A 24308-nucleotide genomic window follows, 5' to 3' on the forward strand; every position below is an offset into this window, starting at 1 on the left:
CGTGGGGAGCTACCCCTCCCTCCCTCAGCCTTCAGCCCCTCCCCATCCAGACTAGGAGCGCTCCCTCGTTGCTATCGCCTTGCTCGTGTCAGCGGTTTCGGCTCCCGATTGCCAGCCAGCCAGAAGCACGTTTTTCTTCTCTCGTCTCCCTCCTTCCGAGCTCTGCTCTCTGCATGACCCACACACCGCTCGCCCGGCCGCCCTTGAACCGTTATTCATAAGTGGCTTTCTCCCTCCTCTTCTTTCCTGCTCTTCCACTCTTCTCTTATCCCCCTTCTCCTCCTACCTCACACCATTCTTCACCTCCCTCCCAAGCTTCATCTATCTCTGCGGGTGTGGAGAGCAACGACAAGCACACCTACCAACACAGTCCTGTATGCTGCCTGCTACCCCTCCCCCGCTTCACATGTTGAGGATTTTCCCAACGGAAAATTGACTACATACACACGAGAGGCGTGAGTAAGCCTTGCTGACGCAAAATACCACACAGAAACCTTCAGAAGTGGTCAATTGTTCGTGTCGGTTACTCGACCACATCAGCCATCATGGTTCAATCCGCCATTCTCGGTTTCCCTCGCATGGGAGTTAACCGTGACCTGAAGAAGGCTACTGAGGCTTGTGAGTGCCCATGCACCGGCCGAATAGGCTCCACCTTCCCAATCGAGCACCAAGGCTGACTGTAGAGACAGACTGGGGCGGCAAGATCTCTCAGGATGAGCTCCTCACCGAGGCCAAGAGGCTCAGGCTCGCTCACTGGAAGATCCAGAAGGACGCCGGTGTTGATGTCATCCCCTCCAACGACTTCGCTCTGTACGACCAGGTCCTCAGCCACATCCAGGACTTCGGCGTAAGTTCCCCGCTCCAATGACCACACTTGATGTTGGTCCCCGTTGCTGACTATGTTCCTCTCCAGGCTGTTCCCGAGCGATATGCCAGCTCCAAGCTGAACCGCGTCGATGAATACTTCGCCATGGGTCGTGGCCACCAGAAGGATGGTGTCGACGTGCCCTCCCTGGAGATGGTCAAGTGGTTTGACTCCAACTACCACTATGTCAAGCCCACCCTGCAGGACAACCAGACCTTCAAGCTCACTTCCGAGCCCAAGGCTGTTGCCGAGTACAAGGAGGCCAAGGCGGCTGGCATCGAGACCCGCCCCGTCCTTGTCGGCCCCGTCTCTTTCCTGCACCTCGGCAAGGCCGACCGTGGTCAGTCTGTTGACCCCATCGACCTCCTCGACAAGCTGGTCCCTGTCTACGAGGAGCTCCTCACCCAGCTGAAGCAGGCTGGTGCCTCCACTGTCCAGATTGACGAGCCCATCCTCGTCCTGGACCTGCCCTCCAAGGCCAAGGCCGCTTTCAAGCCCACATACGAGAAGCTCGCCAGCCTCGGTGACAAGATCCCCAAGCTTGTCTTCACCACCTACTTCGGTGACATCGTCCACAACCTTGAGGCTGTGCCCAAGGATGTCTACGCCGTTCACGTTGACCTTGTCCGCAACCCTGAGCAGCTCGAGAGTGTCATCGGTGCTCTTGGCCCCAAGACCATCCTGTCTGCCGGTGTGGTCGATGGCCGTAACATATGGAAGACCAACTTCAAGCGGGCCATCGAGACCGCCGAGGCTGCTACCCAGAAGCTTGGTGCTGACCGTGTGATCGTCGCCACTTCTTCTTCCCTCCTCCACACTCCCCACACTCTTGCCAGCGAGAAGAAGCTCGACCCTGAGATCGCCGACTGGTTCTCCTTCGCTTCCGAGAAGGCTGTCGAGGTCGCTGTCATTGCCAAGGCCGTCACTGACGGCCCTGCTGCCGTCCGTGAGCAGCTCGAGGCCAACGCCAAGTCTATCCAGGCTCGTGCCACCTCCAGCCGCACCAACGACCCCAAGGTCAAGGAGCGCCAGTCCAACATCACCAAGGCTGACTACAACCGCAAGTCTGAGTTCACCGAGAGAATCTCTCAGCAGCAGAAGAAGCTGAACCTGCCTCTGTTCCCCACCACCACCATCGGCTCCTTCCCTCAGACCAAGGAGATCCGTCTCAGCCGCAACAAGCTCACCAAGGGTGAGATCACCGCTGCTGAGTACGACAAGTTCATCGAGCAGGAGATCGAGTCCAACGTCAAGATCCAGGAGGAGCTTGGCCTCGATGTCTTCGTCCACGGTGAGCCTGAGCGTAACGACATGGTGCAGTTCTTTGGTGAGCGTCTGGACGGCTATGCCTTCACCACCCACGCCTGGGTCCAGAGCTACGGATCTCGTTGCGTCCGTCCCCCGATCATCGTCGGTGACATCTCCCGTCCCGCTCCTATGACTGTGAAGGAGTCCAAGTACGCTGTGTCCGTCTCCAACAAGCCCATGAAGGGCATGTTGACCGGTCCTGTCACCTGCCTCCGGTGGTCTTTCCCCCGTGACGACGTTCACCAGTCTGTCCAGGCCGAGCAGCTTGCTCTCGCCCTCCGTGACGAGGTCGTCGACCTCGAGAAGGCCGGCGTCGACGTCATCCAGGTCGACGAGCCCGCCTTGCGTGAGGGTCTGCCCCTGCGCTCCGGCAAGGAGCGTGAGGCCTACCTGGACTGGGCCGTCAAGGCTTTCCGCCTGTCCACCACTGGTGTTGAGGACGCCACCCAGATCCACTCTCACTTCTGTTACTCTGAGTTCCAGGACTTCTTCCACGCCATTGCGGCTCTGGATGCTGATGTCCTGTCTATCGAGAACAGCAAGTCTGACGCCAAGCTGCTCAAGGTCTTCGTCGACTCTGCCTACCCTCGCCACATCGGACCTGGTGTCTACGACATCCACTCCCCTCGTGTCCCCAGCGAGCAGGAGATCAAGGACCGCATCGAGGAGATGCTCCAGTTCCTTAAGCCTGAGCAGCTTTGGATCGACCCTGACTGTGGTCTGAAGACCCGTCAGTGGAAGGAGACCAAGGAGGCCCTGGCCAACATGGTCAGCGCCGCCAAGTTCTTCCGCGCCAAGTACGCGAAATAAGTTCATTCAACACAACGTCTGTCCCTGGTGGCGGACGTCCATTTTAATGGAGGCGATTTGAGATAATGGTGGGTACTAATACGGGCCGGTGACTTGGAATGACAGAAGTGCCGGTCTCGACTTCAACATCGGCGTTCACGAGAAAAGCTGGGGGATCTAGCGAGGCTTTGTTTTTTCAACCAAAAACGGCATTAAAGGAGAGGTGGGAACGGCGCAAAAATTCAACATATACCCATACAGGCATTGCAAGGCAAGGGCGGCACAGGCATCCATTGATAGCTACCCTCAACGGGACTATCATCTTGGATCGAGTTCAAAACATGACTCGACGGCGTTGGGAATTTGGAATGATGTGATGATGAGCGCGAGCGCTTTGCTCTGCAGCGGGAATGGACGGTCAAATGCTGTAAATGTAGTGATGAGACGAGGGGATTGGGAGGGCAGCACATAGGTGTAAACATGCCCGACTCAACAAGGGTGGATGAAGAAATACACATGCTGACCATGTTGTCATTGTCCCTCTCGAGTGATGCCGCGTTCGAAAGGAAGGACAGCGATTTTCAGAAGTACCTGCAGACAGACATGCTCGTGCGTGAGTCGTAGATGAAGTGCTGTAGATCGGCTTCGGCACGTGCATGGCTCCCGCAGACATCACTGCATGGCCAAAGCAGACACTTGTTGCTGCGGACTGCAAACTAACACATCTGTTGGGCCCAACGAGGGCTTCTCCAATCACGATGTCACGATGCAGTACCTATGTATTCAGCCAACCGCCGCCGGGAAACAAAACCACCAACCTGTCGAAGTGGTTTACAGAAAGTTTCCTAGCTGGCTTTCACCACACGACCGCTCTCACCCCCCCCCCCCCAACCCCGGGGCACATCGGCTCACCCTCCTACCAATCAATGACAACGGCCGAGAGGGGGCTGGCTGGACCTGGCTGGACCACGAGCAGAAGGTTGGCAGAGAGTCTGCAGCTCGCGGGTGGTTGCACGGCGAGGGCTACACTGCGGCATGTATAGTGTTTTGCACGATGTTGTGCATGGTGGGGTGGTGGTGGTGGGTTGCTCGGGCGCTCCGTCACCTTGCTTCTCTCGACTTCATGTGGGGGAGCAGCATCTTGTCTTCCTCTCCCTCCCTACGCCCGTTGTGCTAGCTGACTGGCCGGCCGGCTGCGGTTGAGGGCGGGACCTTACCTGGTGGGTTATGCCCCCGTCTCGGTGCGACCAGACATACATAACTGGACAGCTAGGACAGGCGAGGCCGGGCGGGGCGGACAGAAGGGGTTGGCTTGATGTTGGGAATTGTGCTTGTCCGCTCCTTTTGGCCCCCTTTGGATACTACAGTGGAAGGGCATCCATGGTATGGCGGTTGTATGCGCATGATGGGAGTGGACTCCGGCCGGACTTACTTGCTCAGCCAGCAGGTTTGAACCCCTCGGTGAACTTCTCATTCAGGCGTTGTTCACGAGCTTCTTTCTTGGTGTTGCTCTGCAGGAGGGCGAATATGCTGTGGTTCTGACGCAAGGAGGGCCGACTAGTGACAGGGGTAAGGGGTGGCACTGCAGGCTTAGGTGCTTCAGGTGGGGCTACCTGCTCAGGGGGCGTATCATGATTGATCTTTTTTCTTGTTGAAGATATCCGTTCACGAGGGCCTCGTGATGGGGGCTTTCTGGCATTCGCCGGCGACTGTAACGCTCGGGGCATGGGGTTGAAACTACTAGTTCACCGACCGTTCCCCCTTGGCTGGGTGGCCTCACTCAGGAGCTCTGACGTCGGGCTTTGTCAAAGAGCAGCGGCGGACAAAGCTGGCAGGATGCCAGTTACAAGATATCATCAAACGGTGGGCAGTGGCTGAGCTTGTATGGGAACCGGGAAGCGACATGGCTTACACGGCATGGGGCTGTGTGAGGAAGAGACTTAGCGTGTGGCTTCCCATGAACCCCACGACCGTTGGCTGATCTGTCTCGGGAGCCACGGGGTGATGAGCGCCAGGGTCCCAAGACGTTGGGACGGTAGAGACTAAGAATATACGTGTAATACGGGAAAACGTGCTCGGCAATCCAAACAACGACCACGAGGGAGGGGGGCCCTCCTCCTCGTCGTTTGTCGTCCTGCCCTGTTGATATGCCACAGTAGCTTCGGCAATGCGGTCCTCGTGGGTTAAAGTGTGTTTCAAAGCGACAGAGAGTGCAAATAAGCGGGTGTGAATGCGCGCGAATGTGCATGTTTGAAGACGATGCTGGCCCCGTTGTCCCATGCGGTGCCTCATCGGGAAGGTCTTGGTCGGTAGTGTGTGTACCCCAGCCTCGGGCGACAGAGGCCAGGCCAGGCCAGGCCAGATCACGACCTGTCCCAGCGACCGCACGGCCATGGGGCCGGAGAGTTTCTGTCAACCGAGGACAAGACGACAAGAAGTTGAGATCTGACTCATTGCGAAGCTTATATCATGAAAACGAAATGACAACAGCAGTAGTCGGAGAAATAAATAAAGGGGGGCGGGGTGGCCATTGTCGTGAGCAAGAAAACAAGAAGAGAAGCAAGTAAGTAGTCAGCTTGAATTAGAAGCTTCCAGCCTCGGCACGGTGGGCATACGGGGGGCAACAGGATCCAGGCGTTACTATGGAATAATAAGCCCACTATCATCAGCACGACATGGTGCCACGAGCGGTGTATAGCGAGATGAGCGGGCTCCTTTGAACAGAATCAAGGCTGTCATTTCCATCGTCAATCATTCTGCGACGGCCCGAGCAAGGACCAACATTGACGAAGCGCGCATCTCGCTAGAGGAGGTCTCGCCCGCGTTCGCCCATCGTCGACAGAGTCCACAGCCAGGACTCATTTCGGGGCACGCTGGGGCCCTCAATCAATCGACCTTGGGGGCCCCGTCGATGAGGATGAGGGCCACCAGAAGGCCCAGCCTGCCAGCCTGCCAGCCAGCCCAGAACACAGCGGGCCAGCAGCCCAGGAACAGAGAGAGAGACCCAGGGACCACCCCGGGTGGGCTCATCAACCGCGCAGGGTCTGGACGGCCTGGGAGGGGTGAAGGGGGTGTGTGTCGAGTGATCCCGAGGCAGGCCACCCCCGGGCGGCTCCACCTTGGAGGGGGAATTGCGGCTTGGCTGGTGAAACAGCGCACCTCCTTTTCGCACCCCTGCTGGACAGGCTCCTGCCAATTTCCACGGCCTCCCCAGCGCCGGTTTTTCGCTCGACGATGCCACGCTCCTTGGTTTCTTGGGAACCACCCCGTCCTCCTCGCCGCCGGCCGCTGGTAGACGAGACTCCTGATGGCTCCACGTCAGTCAGACAGACCAGATGGGGTTGTTACTCTGACCTCACCCTCACCATCTGGCACGGATGGCCCAGCCGCGCCGCATCGCACGCCAGCACCTGGGCATCGTGCACTTCCTCTGATCGGCGACGAGATCTGGAGCAATCTGGAGGCCAAGCATTTTCGTTTCTGCCAATCTCCCGGTCTTTTGTGGGGCCCCTCCAGAGGGCGAGAACACTCTCGCGGAACCACACAGAACCACACAGGGCCAGCACGGCCAGCACGGATTGGCCGGATGACAGTGCCGTGCCTGGCCATGTCAGGGCCTTGCAGTGTGCCCAATATGATTCCTGTCTTGCGCGAAAGGGCGAGGAGGGCTCTTCCTCGTCATCGCCAATCTCAAGAGCACCTCGACGTTGCAGTCGGCAGTTTAGACTTCACCGTCTGAGAGCTGCCTCACCGTCGGAAGGGGGCCTGGGCGTATGCAACCTCACCCGCGCCATTACTCGATAATAATAACAAGAATGGCTGTCGCTGTGCGGGCGGACGTCGTAGAGGAGTGTCAGCGAACCTCCTGCCGTCATCAACATGGGCTACGTCTGTACAGTATTTCGACACGCTGGTGCCCGCCTAGCATGCCGTGCCGCCTGTGCATCGCTCTGGCGGTGGGCGGGACGGCCTCGGGCCTAGTGCTTGTGCGAGACGGTGAAACGAGCCCTCCCCGGCTGCGAAAATGCAGCGGTCCCCTGGTCGACTTACATACTTCACCCAATTACAAAAAAACGCCAAGCTTTATCAATCTTTCTCTCAAAATCACCATTAACAAGAAGCTATTCCATTTAGCAGCCCAGAATTTCACCTTGAATTTGACACCGCCGGAGGCCCCCTAGCAAAGCTTTGAAATAGCGCCCTCGAGCCCCGTAAACGAACGGAGGTGTACAGAGAGGGTCCCCCCAAAGGGAGGGGGTGCCTTGTACCGTAGTGAGAGGGGCGACGGGCAAGACTTGAGCAAGATGCGTTTGTTAGAGGCAGTTGGTTGCCAAGGAATTCCGGCAGGGGGGCCGCTGCATTTTCGCAGCCGGGGAGGGCTCGTTTCACCATCTCGGTGCTTGTGTCTACATGTAGAAGCTGGCAGCCTAGGAGCAGATGAGGCCCACCGCTTGCTGGGGTCTCCGTGGTGCCCGCTTGCATCCATCCTCGACTGGCTGACTGGGCATTGCAGGGCAGTGAGCCCTATGGGATCAAAAAAGGAAATGAGGCAAGCGCCATTGGACCCGAGAATGTCCCTCTGTTGCCGCCCAGGTCAGTCAGTCCAGCCATCTCGTGCACAGGAAGCGTCATGAGAGGTACAAGCAGAGAGATCTAGAAGGTGACACAGCTGCCAATAACCAGCCGCCTGGGTGATGATCTGCAAAACAAACTACCACTAGGATGCGGCGACGTTGCGGTTCGAGAAAGGGAATCGGGCATTAAATTTCGCAAGTCTGTTTAGGTTTACTGCTTGACCCGAGGAGGTCGGACGATTTATTAAGCGCTGGATCTTCATCGTCACAGGCCAACAAACGTGCTCGGAACAAAAGCACGGCAGCATACCCTGGGATGATCATGGCCAGTGATGTGGCCCCCCCGAGTGAGATCTATTCGAGATGCCCACAACGCTCTTCATCCCACGTTGCGACGCCATGGCGGTCGGTCAGCCGTACAACATCTGCTGTACATTGCTGTCTATTCCTCAACGAGCAAAAGGCTTCAAGCACGACGGTGCAAGAAACACCGGATTCAACTCAGCCACCACTGGGGAAGCAGGTACAAGCAGGTGCATCTGCTGGAGGGAGCACGGAATTTCCAGCGCATTCTCGGCAGTCGAACCCCCTCGGACGAAGACATGGGACGTTGATGGGATGCGTTGGGTGTTGTGTCTACCAAGTGCTGAGCAACACTGCGGCCACCCCTCCTGTCGACTTGTGCTTCCTTGGCAGCAGGATCTGAGCCTCTGTGGTCCCTGCTGCTGACCGGGATTGGGACCGGGCTAGGGGCTCTGATTGGGCCATGTCACCTCCTCGCCGCGCCCGTTCCTGCATTTGCCCCTGACGGAGCTCAAGGATGCCCTGGCGACGGGAGGGCGGTTGCTGGTTCTCGTTTCTTTTCTCGCCCAAGAGGAGATTCCCACCCGTCCCAGTGCGCCGAATCTTGCAGATGAGTTGAGTGGCCGGCCCTCGGTACCACGCAAGCCTGCCCTGTTTGCCCTAGGCGGTGGATCAGCCAAAATTGATTAAGGGTTATTCATATCTACGGGCTGGCTGAGGGGGCAAGTCCACCATGATGAGCATGGCGGTGCTCTCGGCCTCCTATGCTCAGATGGGGACCGGGGTCCCGACGAACCAGACTTGACCCTGGACTGCTCACCAAGTGGGCTCCTGATCGAATTTACGGGGTGACCAAGGGAAATGGGACCATCACCGGGAGACCACCCCCAGAGAGATGCCCACCCCCTCCTGCAGCCGCCCTGCTCAAAAGGGCTGATGGCCTCCCATCCGCGGGCCTGTATATCTCCCTCCTTCTCTCCTCACCCAACACGGAGCCTGACCTCGATCGTTCTCCCCGACATTCTTTTGAACAGTGTCTCTTTCGGCGAGCAATAGCAGCTTAGCTACTCATTCATTCCCAACCCAATACATTCTTTACCGAACGAGTGCAAACTGTGTCTGCCCTCCTCCACGGAATTGACTTCCACTCATTGCTTGCTGATCAGCATACCCACGATCTTTCACTCCCGAAGAGTACCGAACAAAAGAGGATCCTCGACTCCCGAGTAGAAATCTGAACCCGAAAGCCAAAATGAAGTCCGTTCTCGCCGCCTCCCTGGGTCTCGCGACCCTGGCTTCCGCCAACAACGTCTACCCCCAGCACCCCCACTTCAACTACCGCCGACAAAACGGCACCGCGAGCGCCGGTGAGCAGCTCACCACCCTGACCGTCCAGTCGACCTCCATCCGCACCATCATCAGCTGTGCCCCGACGGTCACCAACTGCCCGGCCAACTCCGCCTCCCTGACCCAGCTGGCCTCCACCGCCCCCGAGCAGGTGTCCACCGTCCTGGTCACCGACGTGGTCCAGCTCGCCACCACCATCTGCCCCGTCACCGCCGCCGAGGGCATCTCCTCCAGCGTCATCTCCGTCGCTGCTACCGGTGGCATCACCGGAACCACCATCACCGGAACCACCCCCGGTGCCACCGGTGGTGTCGCTGTTCCCACCCCAGCCCCGTCCGGCGGCTTCTCCAACGGAACCGTGCCCACACCTCCCGTCACCGCTCTCTCCCCCGAGGCTTCCAACCCCCCTGCGGGTGAGGAGGGTGGTGATGATGAGGATGAGTGCGAGCCCGACGTCACCACTCAGGTTTCCACCTCGGTGGCTACCCTGACCTCCGGCATCCCAGTCACCGTCACCCTCACCAACGGCGGTGGCAACGGCAACGGAGGCGGTGTTGAGGTCAGCACCTCCACCTCTTTCACCACCTTCGTCACCGCCATCCCTGTGACCAAGACCGTCGTCAACACCGAGTCTTCTCCCGAGTCGACCGGCGAGTCTTCCCCCGTTGAGGGTGGATCTGGCGGCGAGGGCAGCGGCGAGGGCACCACCATCTCTGGCACCACCACCACCACTGCTTACACCACCGGCACCAAGACCGCCACTCTCACGAGCAAGGTCACCAAGCCCACCGGCGACAGCTCCCCCGTCGACACCAACTCGAACTCCAGCGGCTCTGGCTCTGGCTCCGGCTCCGACGCTGAGGGCTCTTGCGTGCCGTAAGTTTGAGACTGCTCACACTCACCTGAAGACGCAATCTTGCTAACCTTTTTCACAGTGAGACTGTCACCGTCACCAAGGAGGGCCCCACCGTCTACGTGACCGTCGGCCAGGCCTCCCCCACCGGCGCCTCCAGCGTTCCTCTGGCCGCCAACGCCGCTGTCCCCACTGCTGCTTCCGCTTCTGCCCCTGAGTCCACGGGTCCTGCCTCCTCTGGCGACGACTCCGCTGAGGATGACGACACCTGCGAGGACGACGGCGAGGACGAGACCTCCCCCGTCGACGGCGAGGACGACACCTGCGATGAGGAGCCCGAGGAGACCGTCACCGCCACCGTCGTGCCCGTGCCCACCGGCTCCAACGGAACCGGCTCTGCCTACCCCACCGGCGCCGCCCTCAAGAACCGCTTCGCCAAGATGTACTAAATCGCTTGATTTGGAACAAACCTTCTTCGCGAGGAAGGGCGAGTCAAGATGAGACGACAGAAAAATAGACAGCGGATGAACTTTTCTGTGTGGGTGTTGGCAACGGGGCTTGGTATGAGACCATGACTGGACTTTGACGTTGGATCATCATTGTATCTCCAACCTTTTTTCTTCCCTTTGTTTAAACAAACCCCCCATTTTTTGGTCGGCGCGGAAAAATGGGCGGGAGATACAAGAGATCCTCCCTCCTGTGTGTGTGTGTGTGCGATCATCACCGCTCCGCCTGGAGCAGTGGGGGTGCAGACCATAAAAACCTTTCTTGTAGAATGTTTTAGTGTTGTTGGCTGGATGGGGGGACGCATTTATTGTGGTTTTTCGATAGCGCTGGCAGAGGGAGATGTTTGAACCCACCTGCTCTGCCTCCCACGAGGGAGACAGAGCCAGCCGTGCGTGTCCTCCCCTGTCTTCCGATTCTTGGAGTGCAGAAAATTTTAAGATGGATGGATTATTGTCGTTTTGACTGCTCGTAAAACCTATGTGTGTTCTCGTGTGATGACTCTGTGAGTTAGAACTGGGTGATTGTCGTTGGTGATATGAGAAGGGATGAAGTGAGGTCGAAGAGGAAACACTTGATTGTCTCGCTCCTGTCCTTTTTGGCTCGACGTCGAGCTTGTCGGGGCCACCTGAAACATAAGACGCTTCCGCCGGCGGTTTCCTCTCCCCACGGCATTCCTTAGTCAACCCGAATTCGACATTGGGCTCGCGAAATTTAACTCCGTCTCCCTTGGTAGTCCTGTTCGGAATAGTTCACGCTCACCTGGGCTATCATGGCAAGGCGGAGTTGGAGTGTGGTTTCGGGAGGTTTACTCGGCACCAGCAGTCTGTTGGCCGGACATGAGACGGGGCCAGGAGACTGAAGATTAGCTGTCCCATGAGTAACACACTGAGATCAATACAGTTCGTGTGTATTGACACTCTCGAGGTTACTGGCGTGGCTCACGGTGTCGATGGAAGACCCCCACAGCCGATGGCTTCCCTGGTACTTGAAGTAGTCAGATTCCACGGGATGGCCCCGGTATCTACGATGATCCCCAACGCCAACGAGACTTTTCCTCGCAACGTCGTCCTTGCCTGTACAGAGCGTACCTAGGTGGTTTGCAGTATGGAGACCATCAAGGACTGGAGCAGGTTCCGGGGCAGCAGGCAGGAGCGCAAAAACTCCGAACCCCGTTCTGTTGTACGTATCACGGGGAGTCTTCCGCTTATCTTCCGCGGCGCCGAAAGAAAACTGCAGGCGAGCTGTGGTGTGCATTTTCTCCACGATATGGGGCTTTGGAAGTGCCCCGTGAGGACGTGTCACAGGATGCGATCTCGCAGGCGAATGGGTCTCAGCCTCTCGGGTCAAATGGTCTCGTCACAAGCCAGATTGTGGGGGCTCGGGGAGTTCCCACAGCACTCGCGTGCGTGCTAGAACTCTCCATCTCTGCAGAGGACCTGTTCCCCTCTGATGGGATTGAGCAGGAGTAGGATCGTGGTCGTGTCGCCACCAAGGATCGCAACAAGCTGTCGCCCCCGGCGATCACCCTGGGCATGTCATTCGCACTTGGGTTGTCCAGCCGTTTAAGTACAGTGCAGTACGTCTTATTCAGCTCGTTCAGGCGGGTTGGTGGGGCGGTGTCTCTTGCCGCGAGAGTATCGGGAAAGGCGCGCTGCTGGTGTCTAAATGCAGCCCTAGTGTAACAATCCGCCTGGCTGATTTCTTTGTGCCCATGGTGGCCTCTACCGTCTGCTGTGTCTGGTTGCTGGTCCTTTATTATTGACAGTACCCATGGATGGCATGAGAATCATCTGTGAGGTCAAATTACCTGGGTGCCTCATGACAAGCAGGACCTTTCATTGACGGAATTGGGCAGCATAACAATCTCGCAGTGTGGACCGATTGATTTATCTTGCACCAAGCCCGAGTTACCAGGGGCCAGAACAGGCTGAACCGGGAGAGGGCGGCCTCTGCCTAACCTAATCCTCCCCTCGGGCGCAGAGAGAGAGAGAAAGGGCTAACAGCGGCTACTGTGGACTACTCCCTACTCCCCTCTGTGCTGCCGCGCTGGTACTGCCACTGCTGTCGAGCTCGCGTCTGTTCCAGTTGGGCAACCCCGGGGGGCCTGGACCTGAGCTGGACCCGGACCCGGACAAGGAACCGACGTGCGACGTGACGAATATCTCGTGCCCGTCTCCTGTTCGCAGCCCAACACCCTCTTCGCCCCAGTCCTTTCTCTCTTCCTCCTCAGCAATTGCGCCGCTCTCGAGAGCCTCTCCATCTATTCTGGTCTCTTTTGTTTTCCCTCCCCTCGAAAACGAACAATCACCGCTGCCGTCCGCAATGTCAGGGCCAGGTTCTCCGGGCCAGGAGGGCCCCACGTTTGCCCCGCCACATCTTCCTCCTGGCTGGATTGCGCAGTGGGATGCGAACAGCAGGAAGTACTACTACGTCCAACTCTCGACTGGCGTTTCGCAGTGGGACGTCCCGACAGACGCTGCTCCCGTCGGAGGAGGCACCCCGGCCTCTACCAACGAGCACCCTTACGGCGTGCCGGGCCAGCGCCAGCTGATCACTCATCCTGATGGCACCCAGACCGTCAAGCACCCCGATGGGTCATTGGAGCCCGTCATGCCAAACGAGGCTGGCGGCACCAGGGGCATTGATAGCGATGGTCCAGCTGGCGATAGGGGCCTTGGTGTAAGCACGCACTCCCTTCCCTGGTTGCCTCTGGCTCCATCTATCGTGCGCGATCCTCCCCGCTGACACCCTCGTCTCTCCGCGCGTAGACCATGGCCATGAACGCATTGCTTGGCGGCAAACAAGGCGGCAGCGGCGGCAGCCACAACTCGAATAGCAGCCCCTTTGGCGGCCTCGCGAACCAGGTCATCAGCGGGCTTACACACAGCAACGGCGGCGGCCACGGGCAGCAACAACAACACCACGGCTCGTCGGCGGCATCCAGCGGCCTCGGTGGTAAGCTCGTCGGGCAGCTCACGTCGAATCTCTTCTCCTCGGGCAACAAGCCGTCGCAGCCCCAGAACTACCACAGCGGCCAGGCCTCGCAGGCGCCGCATAACTCTGGGGGCCTTGCAGGGTCCATGATGGGCTCTGTCGCACACATGTTTGGGGGACAATCTGGCGCCTCGGTACGTTTGCACATCAAAAGCCCCGGGATATAGAGCGCAATTGAGACCATATATGTACTGACCGATTCCCCACTCCTTTGCAGAACCAAAACTTTGGATACACGAATTCCGGCCAAACAGGAACCTACAGTGGCTCTGCGCCACCTGCCACATACCAACCGCCAGGCGCATCCTCGCAGCACCAGTCTCCCGCCCAAGGGCACAATGCCCAGCCCACCCACAACGCCCAAGCCGCGAGCACACCCTCCTCCTACCACGCGCCCCAACATACCCCGAGCTTTCCTGCACCGCCGAGCCAGTACGAGGGACAACATGGCTACCAGGGCCAGCAGCAGCAACACACGCCGTATGGCCAGCACGGCCAAATACCAGGCCCGCCCGCCGGCGCACCACCTGCGCAATACGGCCAGTCCCAGTACGGGCAGGCCTACGGCCACCAGCAGGCGCCACCGGCCTACGGGGGCCACCAGCAAGGCGGGTACAATGGGGTGGCGCCGTCATTCCCTCCACCTCCGAGTCAATACCAGTCCCAGGCAGGGTATGGCGGTCAGGACCGTGGCTTGCCACATGGGGCGCATCACTACGGCAGCAATCCCGCGTACTAGGAGAGCGGGGGATGCTGTCATCAAGAAGGAGGCAAATGGTTTGCTGGATGACCCGTCCTAGGGAATCTTGAGACTGGCCGTCAGATCGATCGAAGCGGGTTTGATGGGGGAGCATTCCCGCGGGCCATATATGCAGCAGGAGTGGGTAGGGGGGGTTGAGGCGACGACAGAGAGGCGTTGGGGGCGAGAAAAGGAGGATTCATAGAACAGACCGATTATACCATGAGCGAGGAGCGAGCAGAGCAGCAGTGGTTGGACAGAGCCTGGTGGGCAACTGGCTCTCCAGGGGATTTTCTTAAGGTGGTATCATAATTAAGCTAGCTACGTACATGTTTTGCAAGTGAGAGAAGAAGACGAGAGAAAAGAGAGAGCTCAGCATTTCCGGCGGGGCGAGCACACGCCTGATCCTTACCGCGTCTTCTTTTCCTCCTCCCCATGCCGCCGCGCATCCTGCTGACCATCGCCACCGCTGTCGTCGACCATCAGCCCCCCCACCCATGGCATGAGAAGGCGCGTGGCCAGCACCCACGACGCGGCGGCGACGAGGACGACGTACCCCACGGTGGGCAGCAGCGTCCGCGGCAGGACGTTGAGAAGGAAAGGGTCCAGGATGACGTCGGCGAGCACGGGCTCCGGACGGCGCATCAGCTCGCGGTCGGTGGTGAAGTAGTCGGCGGCCGCGTCGATGCGCAGGAGGAGGACCGAGGACAGGTGTTCGCCGCCGCTACTCTCACCCTTGCGGGTCGTGGCTTTGTGCGGTGAGTCCTGCCTGGACATGGAGTAGTTGTGGAGCGAGGTGATGAGCTCCGGGGTGTCGAAGACGGCGGGGAGGGTGTGGGTTTCCAGGTGGAAGGCCGTTGGTTGCTATCCATCCGGGGGCCAATGTCAGTGTCACATGTGCTTCTGTGGATAATGGCAGGACTCACGGTGGCCAGCCAGCATATGCGGACCTCATAGCGCTGGCCCTCAGTGAGGTTGTCGAGTAAGAACCATGACGACCTGCCGCGCTCGGACTCTTCTGTAGGGAATATTGCCTCGAGGTGGGTCCTGAGCGACCAGCCCTCGGGCGTGAGGGTGTCGATGTTGAGACTCGACAGCGAGGGCTGCTGGTCGGGGATGTTGACGGCCTCCGGGCCGAGGAAGATGGTTTTCTCAACGTTTGCGGAGGCCAGGGATATGCCCAGTGTGAGGCATATGAGACTGGCAAGCATCATTGTCTGGAAGACTCAAGATAGTCTGTCTCTGTGTGTGCCAGACTGCCTGCCTGCCTCTCACATGAAAGAGAGGTGTATATTGACGACACGGAAGTAAGATGAGAGACTGTACCTACACCAGCCACAATAGACGGTACTGGCAACTGGCCTCGACAGACCCAGACCGGGAAGCACCGCCACACCGCCCAGGTAGCTGCCCCGGGCAGGCTGGCAAAGAAGACTGGATCACATGCGAATTCCCAGGGAGGGTCCCCACGGGTGGGCTCCCCCAATCGCGGCAAAAGCTGGGGTACTGCCTGGCGTCACTGACCTCGCTGACCGAGGAACTGACGGACCGACCTCCAAGCACTCGCTGGAATTTGGGGTTCCAACCTTGGGCCTGCCCACGCCAGCTGCTTGCTCCCCTTGCCGTGGTCTGCTGAGAGACACGACGATGGCCACGACTCTTCATCTTTGTCGCCGCTAACCACGATACTGTGGGAATATCGCACCCAGCGCGGCTGAACCTTGGTTCGAGATAGTTCAATGCATTGCACTTCCTTTGAATCTATCCAAGCCAAGCCCCCAATGCCAACAAACCTACGTGTCCCACCTGTTGTCGCATAACATCAAGACTTGTACTCGGACAGCCTCGAGTGCTATCCAGCTGGCCCTCGAGGGTCACTACGTCCCCCTTTCCCTCCGTCCACGCCCCCTCTGCGACTACTATACGAACTCAGAAGCAATCGCGGTCGAGCTAGGGCCGCAACGCCCACGATGGCCTCCCAATCGAAGCTGCTCCTCTCCCACGTCTCCACCCCGGGCCAGCGCGAGCGCACCATCCGCTCCATCATCTCCCACCTGACCCACCTCTACCTGTCCAACCGCACGCGCATCTCCCGCGCCGTCTACCTGACCCTCTTCGTCGCCCTCATCAACCGCGTCCGCAACGCCATCGCCGAGCAGAAGGCCGCCTCCGCCCGCGACGCCGCCAAGCGCGCCGAGCGCAGCGGGACCACCGGCCGCGTCGACGATGCCGCCGACGGGGATGGCACCACCAAGAAGAAGCGCAAGGTCGAGCTCGACCGCGAGTTCTTCCGCTCGCTGCTGCGCCTGATGCGCATCGTCGTGCCCGGCTGGCGCAGCAAGGAGACCCGCCTGCTCATCAGCCACAGCTTCTTCCTCGTCGTCCGCACCCTCATCAGCCTCAAGGTCGCCGCCATGGACGGCGCCATCGTCAAGGCCCTGGTCAAGGGAAACGGGAAGGAGTTCCTCATGAGGATCGTCTGGTGGATGTTGATCGCTGTGCCGGCCACGTTCACAAACTCCATGGTAGGTGCAACTTGCGAGTCCGGCGAGATGTGAAGGACACAAGGTGGAAGCCTGGCTGACAATACCTCGAAAAACAGTTGTCGTGGCACCAGGCGGAGCTGTCGCTGAAGTACAGGACGAGACTGACCCAGCACATTCACGACAAATACCTGTCGAAACTGACATTTTACGGTATATCGGCGCTGGATGACAGGATAAAGAACCCAGACCAACTGATAGCTGTTGATGTCGCGAAGTTCTCAAATAGTCTGGCAGAGCTGTACAGCAACCTGGCCAAGCCAATATTGGACATGGTAGGTTTTCACTCGTATTACCCATCAGATACAGTCGTTGATAGCTGATGTGCCACAGACGATATATACCTGGTCGCTGTCAAGCAGCGTAGGCGGCGAAGGCGTAATGTTCATGTCATTACTAGTTCAGCTGTCCGCCAACATGATGCGGGCGCTGACACCTCCGTTCGGCAAATATGTCGCCGACGAAGCGAGGTTGGAGGGCGAGTTCCGATTCCAACATTCGAGGTTGATAGACCACAGCGAAGAAGTAGCACTGTATGCAGGCCACGAAGTCGAAAAGGACACTCTCGACAAGGGCTATTTCACACTCATCAAGCACGTCAACTACATTCTACGACGGCGATTCTACCACGGGTTCATGGAAGACTTTGTCATCAAATATTTCTGGGGCGCACTGGGCCTGGTTCTCTGCAGTGTACCAGTGTTCGTCAAAATACCAGGCGCGGTAACACAGAACATGGGTGACAGGACCGAAACGTTCGTGACGAACCGACGGATGCTGCTCTCTGCTTCTGACGCCTTTGGGCGGATCATGTTCTCGTACAGAGAGATCATGGAACTCGCAGGATACACTTCACGAGTAGCCTCACTGCTGGAGGTCATGGATGACATCCAGGCCGGTCATTTCGAGAAGAAGCTGGTTTCTAGTGCCGGCACCGAGGACAACGAGGCTGTACTCAGGGGGCGAGGAAAGGTCGTGGAGAGCAAGGACATCCAATTCATTGACGTGTAAGTCTACCCCCGAGTCTATCTCAACACTGGTCGACTCAAGATCGAAGACTGACTCTCGTTCCGGGCAGACCCATAATCTCTCCCAACGGCGACGTCCTCGTCAAAGCCCTCTCCTTCTCCCTCAAACAAGGCGACCACCTGCTGGTCGTTGGTCCCAACGGCTGCGGCAAGTCCTCGCTCTTCCGAATTCTCGGCGGCCTGTGGCCCGTCTACGGTGGGACAGTATATAAGCCACCCTTCTCGGACATCTTCTATATCCCACAGCGGCCGTACCTGTCACGCGGGTCGCTGCGTCAGCAAATCACATACCCGGACGGGCTGCGCACGATGCGGGCCAAGGGCGTGACAGACAGCGACCTGCTGGGTATCCTCAAGCTCCTCAGCCTCGAGAGCCTGGTGACGCTGTACCCCGAGGGCTGGGACGCCGAGGCCGAGTGGCGCGACGTGCTCTCGGGCGGCCTACAGCAGCGCGTCGCCATGGCACGGCTCTTCTACCACCGGCCGCGCTACGCCATCCTGGACGAGTGCACGTCGTCGGTGACGCTCGAGACGGAGAAGGTCATGTACGACAACGCGAAGGCCCTCGGCATCACGCTCATGACCGTCAGCCACCGCCGCTCGCTGTGGAAGTACCACAGCCATATCCTGCAGTTCGACGGGCAGGGCAACTTCGTCTTCACCCGCCTCGACGCCGACCGCCGCATGAGGCTCGAGGACGAGAGGGAGGACCTCGAGGTCCTGCTGAGGCAGGTGCCCGAGCTGGAGAGGCGCGTGGCCGAGCTGACCTCTTCTTGAGGGGGTTTTGTTTTGGGGAACTTGCACGCATGTGTTGACATGGGACTGGGGCTTATATAAGTGTGTGTTTACACTAACGAACGGGTGGATCATATGCATTTGGTTGTTGCTCTTTCTCTGACCTCCATACTAGAAGCATATTGAGTAACAACAATAAGAGAACGGATGTTCGCACCGGTAGAAACGGATAGTACACCGGTGTATCACTCAGGCCACAGCTGCAACTACAATACTCACAAGCCTAATTCACACGCTTAATTTGCATTAGGTGTATAGGTGCTGGGTATACATATTGGGCATATATGAAATAGGTATATGATGAGTATTAGGCATATAAGTATTAGGCATATGGGTATTGGGCATATGGGTATTGGGCGTGTAGGTAGTGGGCGTATGGGTATTGGGTGTATGGGTGTTGGGCGTATGGGTGTTAGGCGTGCATGGGTGTTGATTTAGTTAGTGCTGGCGACGAACCGATATACCATCCATTTCTACCGGCGCGAATATTCGTTCTCTACAATAAAATACTGCCTAAATATTGGAAATGCCGTCATCTCCTCATCGTCCTCATCGCTGGGTTACTGGCTACGACAAAATCACTACGTACGCCAATTCCGTCGAGGGTCAGCTCTTCACTTAAGTCAAGTCCCCATAACCATCAAGCAACACTCAGTCTATGCCAGAGTCTGAACTGGGGAATTGGGGAGCAGCAAAGAACCATTTCATTCATTCATGACTTTTCTATCCCGCCTTGCCAGGCTTTGTATGCCATAACTATTCGCAGCGTTGGGGCCAAACCTCTCAGGGAACAAACACTTCATGAGCATGCTCCACTGCTGGCTGCCCTCACTGTGTATACCTTCTCGCTCAGTGCCATCAATGCCTATCACTGGGTCCTGTTTCACCGCCCCAGGCCACCGGACTCTCCCTACCAGGAGGGGATCCCCTTGATCTGTTGTCGTCTCTATGAATTTTCCCGGGTTACTCGAGTGCCAGCCGGCCCGCGCGCACACTCCGGTTATATATCATCTATGATCGCTGTCGTCAATGCGCTTTCGTATCTCTCTAGTTCGCAACCCTCACGCCCCCGTCCAGCGGCTGTGCGTCGATGACCACGGCTGTGTCGTCCTCGGCCACGGAGCTTGGCAGCTGGCTCTCGGACTCGGTGAGCCCCTGGCGGATGGCGAGCACGCTGTCGACGATGACCGCGTCTATGCCCTCCTTTACTTGGCGCTGTGTTTGGTCGGGTCAGTTTCTGAGAAGTACACGGGAAAGATGGGAGAAGCAGGCGGGTCGAAGGAATGCATACCTGTACCATGCGCGGATCGTTGTTCTCCGTACCGTAGCTGACGCACACCAGACCGTGCTGCTTGACGACCCTAACGAGCCGGGGACTGTTGGTGAAGGGCTTGGACACGCTCACAATGCCCAGCAGGTTCCACCTGCTCGCGAAGCGGATGGCCTCCTGCAGGGAGGAGGCCCTGACGTCGCCGACGGGGGCGTCCCCGGCGTCGGTGAGGAACATGATGGGGAAGTTGGGCTGCTTGTAGCTCAGGCACAGGCAGATGTCTGGGTTGAAGCTGGAGAAGATGACGTGCCTGTCCCTGGCGAGGTCGTACACCTTGGCCAGGACCGTGTCGCAGAAGCTGTTGAGCTCCACCGCGTACGCATCCATCTCGTGCTCCTCGCTCTCGTGCAACATCGGGTACTTCATCTCGATGTTGAAGCCCACCCCCGAGGGCAGGTCACGGAACAGGTCCTCGAGCGTCGCGAACGGCGCCTGGATGAAATTGCCCCGCGAGTTGCCCTTGTAGCCCTTTTCCTTGAAGTCGCGTGTGTGCTTCATGCGCTCGTCGGCCGTCGGGGCGTCGCCCACGCCGTAGCCTACCGACATGGATCGCTGCCTCGGCCCCGGAATCTCGTTGTTGCTACGCATGTTCCGCAGCTGCTGGTTGAACATGTCCTTGCCGTTGAGGCGGCGCGCGTCCGGGTTGATGTGCAGGAACTGCTCAAGGGTGAGCGTGTGCACCGGGGCATCGATGCCGGTCTCGCTGACGAGGAAGTCGTGGTAGATGACGGGAACATGGTCCTTGGTCAGCTGCACGTCGAATTCGACGTAGTTGGCCCCGAGGTTAGCGGCTGCGATAAACGACTCCACGGTGTTCTCGCCGAGCTGGAGGGACTTGTTGGACGTATTGTTCTTGCCCAGGCCGCGGTGGCCAATGACCATGGTTGAGGCCAGCTTTTTCCAGTAGGTCTGCTCCGAGGTAACCTCCATGTTCGGGTGTGAGAAAGGCGTGACGACCAGGAAGTTGAAGTTGACGGTCCCGATCACTTCCAGGGTGCTTGACGAAACAACCGGCACACAAACGTCGCCCTGGAGGTTCATCCGCTTGGATCCGACAGAAGGCCGGATGCTGGACAACAGCGCCACAGCTCTGCCAATCTTGTTCTTCTCGTTACCAGAGTAGGTTGGCACGATATCGAACAGCAGCTTGACTTTGCTGGCATCCTTTGTGGTGAACACAATGGGTTCGGTGGAGATATTCTCATGCACAGGGAGGTCAATGATGGTAGGCTCGCCCTGGGCACCATTGGCGGATACTACAACTGACAGTGCGGTATCGAGCTGTGTCGTGTGGGCTTCGTTGAGGGGCACGCGGTCCAGCTTGACAGCGTCGACGTCCCGTCTCATGTCCATAGAGCCAAGACTGACCAGGACCAGGCTCTCGTCCTTGAGATAACGATGCCCAAAGGTCTTGACCGGGTCAGCGACACGCGTAGTTACCTTGGAGCGACGGTCCTCGAGAGATTCCACTTTCGGAGGCGAGCCCCCGCTAGTAGCCGACTGCCCATCACCGTTGGTTTGAGCTGCGAGGGCAGCGTCGTTCACATGGCTGTTCTCCTTGAGCAGATCAGCGAGAGCGAGGTGGCCCCTCAACGCGGCGTGTTCTCTGGCTGTCCACCCAGAGGAATCGATCTTGTCGACGTCAGCGCCGGCTTCGATCAGTAGCTTGGCGACAGACAAGTGTCCATCAACGGCTGCAATATGGAGTGGCGTCCAGTTGAAATTCTTCTCGACAAGTTCCAGGTTGGCCTTTTGCTCTTCGGTTCCTTGCAACAAAATTCGAGCACACTCGTCATGGCCGAATCTAGAGGCGATGTGGAGTGCCGTCTCCCCCGAGCTGTCCTGCCAGTTGATATCCACACCGGCTTCGACAAGAAGGCTGACAATTGTCTTGAAGTTGGACTTTGTGGCAATAGCCAGCACAGCGCTGGACTTGGAGATGCCTCGTCTCCTGGCCAGCTTGTCTTCGCTAGGTCCCTGCCAGTTTTCACCCTGGAGGAGAGCCTGGATCGTCAGAGGGTGGCCACCAATGACAGCGAGGTGGAGTGGCGCATTGCCCTCCTTGTCTTGCCAGTCCTCAGCATCGATGCCGTCTTCAACATTGAACTGACCCCACTCCTGCATCTTGGCCATGATGATCTGGCAGACCACGACGAAACCAAACTGGGCAGCATAATGAAGAGGCAGGCGGCCAAAGGAATCCCTAGTACTCAGTGCTGGCCGTTGATCCTCGCTGAGCCTATCCAGGAGGAAGATAAGTACCTGGACAGCCTCGTCGTCCTTGTCTAGGAGATTGGTCTCCTTCACATGGCGAGAGTCCGGGGATGCCGAAGGTGAAGCAGCTGGGGTAATGTACTGGGAAGCATAATGGTTGCCGGCAGGGAAGGGATAGGCTGGAGAATCGGATTCCCTTGCGTTGGCAGACTTAGTACGACCGATGTGGATGACCAACCGATGGATACAGTTCCGCTCGTTGATGTCATCTGCCTCGTCCAGAGTCTTGAGGTTTGAAAGGAGGAACTCGATAGAATCCTTCGACCGGGCGGAAATCGATCTCTGCAGGAGGTTGTGTAGTAAGCCTTGGGCTGGCGGGTCCGACAAAACCAAGTTGGCTTGTTTCAAATGGCTCTTCAAAGCCTCCACATTGTTGTCCCGGATGGCCTGGTCCAGTTGATCCAAGAGTGAAGAGGGAACGGTGAGCATGGCCTTGGCGGAGGCTCGTCCCAGAGACCTGATGGATCTCTCAGAGCGGTTGTCCTCTATGTTCTGGGCATCACCCACTGCGGACATCCACTTGTTAATGTCGTTCAGGAGCCGAGCAAGGGTATTATCCTTTGCGAAAGGCTTCGGGTCGACCTTGGTGGCGATGTACCGGTGCTGGGTGGCCGAATGAGGGACCTTCTTGTCGAGCTTCTTGGTGATCTTGACGAAACCACGCCTATTGATCTCGCCGAACCACTGCAGCTTCCTGAACTGGGACCGAAGCTCGAGCAGGGCGCCCATGAGCTCTTCGGTCTCGTCCACGTCCAGGTCGGATACGTCGGAAGTCTGACCATAGCGGTCCTGGAGGAGTTTCAACCGCCGGCAGGCGTCCGAAAATTTCTTGTTGTAAAAGTAGTCGACATCCTCCAGGTTCCGGTCCAGGGCGAAGAAGAATTCTGTTTCCGACTGGTTAGGCGACTGGGCTCAGCCCACCAGGGAGGGAGTTGAGCGGTCCAAATGTTTACCTGCAAGATCCACCTTTTCACCGCTCTGAGAGGCTCTGGCATCTGCCTTGATGAGCTTCTTCAGGCCTTTGTAGTCGATGTAATTAGATGCCCACTCGGGCACCTGATTACGTGGCAAGCTGTGAAGGATGTCAGTCTCAGATCTCAGTGCCTGGGGTTACGGGGTGACATGGGGCATAGCATTGCTTGGCATTTCATAGCGTACTTCTTTCCAAACTTCATATCGGCGGATTGGTCAAGGTCGAGTCGTGTGCCGGTCAGGGTATGCCTGGGAGGGTTGAAATGTGTGGTGGCGAGTCGAATGGCAGATACTTATATCTCCAGGCTGGTGACAGGTTTTAATTGAGGGAAATTATGGGTCGAGGCGGCTGCTACTGACGTCGGAATATCTGCCAATTTGTTGCTGTAGTGGCAGGCTGGCGACGGGCTGGCCGTGAAGCCCAGCTAGGCGGGAAATTCAGAGGGAATCGAGAGTCTGCATTTTCATTGTGAGAAGAAGCCTCGGGTTGAAAATGGGTACTCAGGCGGTCATGACCCTGCAGTAATGTCGTCGTCGTTCCCGCCGTTCCCGCAGCCCAGTGGAGAGGACCAATCGATCAACCCAGTTGATGCAGTCCGCAGTCAATTGTGCCGAAAGAAATGAGTGTTGTTTGTGTGTACACACAGTAATAAACAGGCCCGGTGCGGTCAGAAGCGCGGCCAGCAAGGTGCGTTGATCTAACCGAGACCTTTTGGTCGAGTAGATAGGGTGTGAGGTGTGACGTCGAAGCGGTCCGGGAGCCTGGCCAATGGAAACGGATGGACAAAGACACGTTCCTCAGCAAACGCGGCCGTCTGGAAGGCTGGGGGAGATCCGGGGAAAGCCAGACTGCGCCGCGCCGTTCTTATTTGATTCTTGGACGCGGTGGATGCTGCTGACTCTGACAAGGGATGGCTACTCGGGACATGTGGCCAGAGTTTTACCTCTGTTCCACGTCGGTCGTCACGGGTTCGTCCACGAGCGACGAGCTGAGGTGAGGTGGAGAACGGGCAGGAAACGATTGTCCAAGGAACTGGACCATGGACAGCGCTACTACCCGCGCGCTGGCTAGGAACACCCCCCGTGT

General features: G+C 58.0%; 6 protein-coding genes across 6 annotated transcripts; 4 read left to right on the forward strand and 2 right to left on the reverse strand.

Moving 5' to 3' along the window:
• Window positions 1-545: 545 nt before the first annotated feature.
• Window positions 546-2983, forward strand: INS49_010841 (uncharacterized protein; the record flags this gene model as incomplete). The annotated part of the gene is made up of 3 exons (XM_043171564.1): window positions 546-618; window positions 690-847; window positions 914-2983. The coding sequence occupies 3 exons, from the start codon at window positions 546-548 to the stop codon at window positions 2981-2983; spliced, it is 2301 nt and encodes a 766-aa protein (XP_043023309.1).
• Window positions 2984-9091: 6108 nt separating this feature from the next.
• INS49_010842 (uncharacterized protein) lies at window positions 9092-10488 on the forward strand (the record flags this gene model as incomplete). Its single annotated transcript, XM_043171565.1, has 2 exons — window positions 9092-10062; window positions 10122-10488. 2 exons carry the CDS (start codon window positions 9092-9094, stop codon window positions 10486-10488), a joined length of 1338 nt encoding a protein of 445 aa, XP_043023310.1.
• A 2380-nt stretch (window positions 10489-12868) lies between these two features.
• Window positions 12869-14279, forward strand: INS49_010843 (uncharacterized protein; the record flags this gene model as incomplete). Its single annotated transcript, XM_043171566.1, has 3 exons — window positions 12869-13225; window positions 13315-13674; window positions 13758-14279. The coding sequence occupies 3 exons, from the start codon at window positions 12869-12871 to the stop codon at window positions 14277-14279; spliced, it is 1239 nt and encodes a 412-aa protein (XP_043023311.1).
• A 408-nt stretch (window positions 14280-14687) lies between these two features.
• INS49_010844 (uncharacterized protein) lies at window positions 14688-15493 on the reverse strand (the record flags this gene model as incomplete). The annotated part of the gene is made up of 2 exons (XM_043171567.1): window positions 14688-15143; window positions 15206-15493. The coding sequence occupies 2 exons, from the start codon at window positions 15491-15493 to the stop codon at window positions 14688-14690; spliced, it is 744 nt and encodes a 247-aa protein (XP_043023312.1).
• Window positions 15494-16249: 756 nt separating this feature from the next.
• INS49_010845 (uncharacterized protein) lies at window positions 16250-18627 on the forward strand (the record flags this gene model as incomplete). Its single annotated transcript, XM_043171568.1, has 4 exons — window positions 16250-16804; window positions 16882-17097; window positions 17156-17829; window positions 17901-18627. 4 exons carry the CDS (start codon window positions 16250-16252, stop codon window positions 18625-18627), a joined length of 2172 nt encoding a protein of 723 aa, XP_043023313.1.
• Window positions 18628-19692: 1065 nt separating this feature from the next.
• INS49_010846 (uncharacterized protein) lies at window positions 19693-23424 on the reverse strand (the record flags this gene model as incomplete). The annotated part of the gene is made up of 4 exons (XM_043171569.1): window positions 19693-19860; window positions 19937-23133; window positions 23203-23321; window positions 23408-23424. The coding sequence occupies 4 exons, from the start codon at window positions 23422-23424 to the stop codon at window positions 19693-19695; spliced, it is 3501 nt and encodes a 1166-aa protein (XP_043023314.1).
• Window positions 23425-24308: the final 884 nt, after the last annotated feature.

The sequence above is a fragment of the Diaporthe citri genome (genome assembly GCF_014595645.1).
Source record: "Diaporthe citri strain NFHF-8-4 chromosome Unknown scaffold_5, whole genome shotgun sequence".
Lineage (NCBI taxonomy): Eukaryota > Fungi > Ascomycota > Sordariomycetes > Diaporthales > Diaporthaceae > Diaporthe > Diaporthe citri.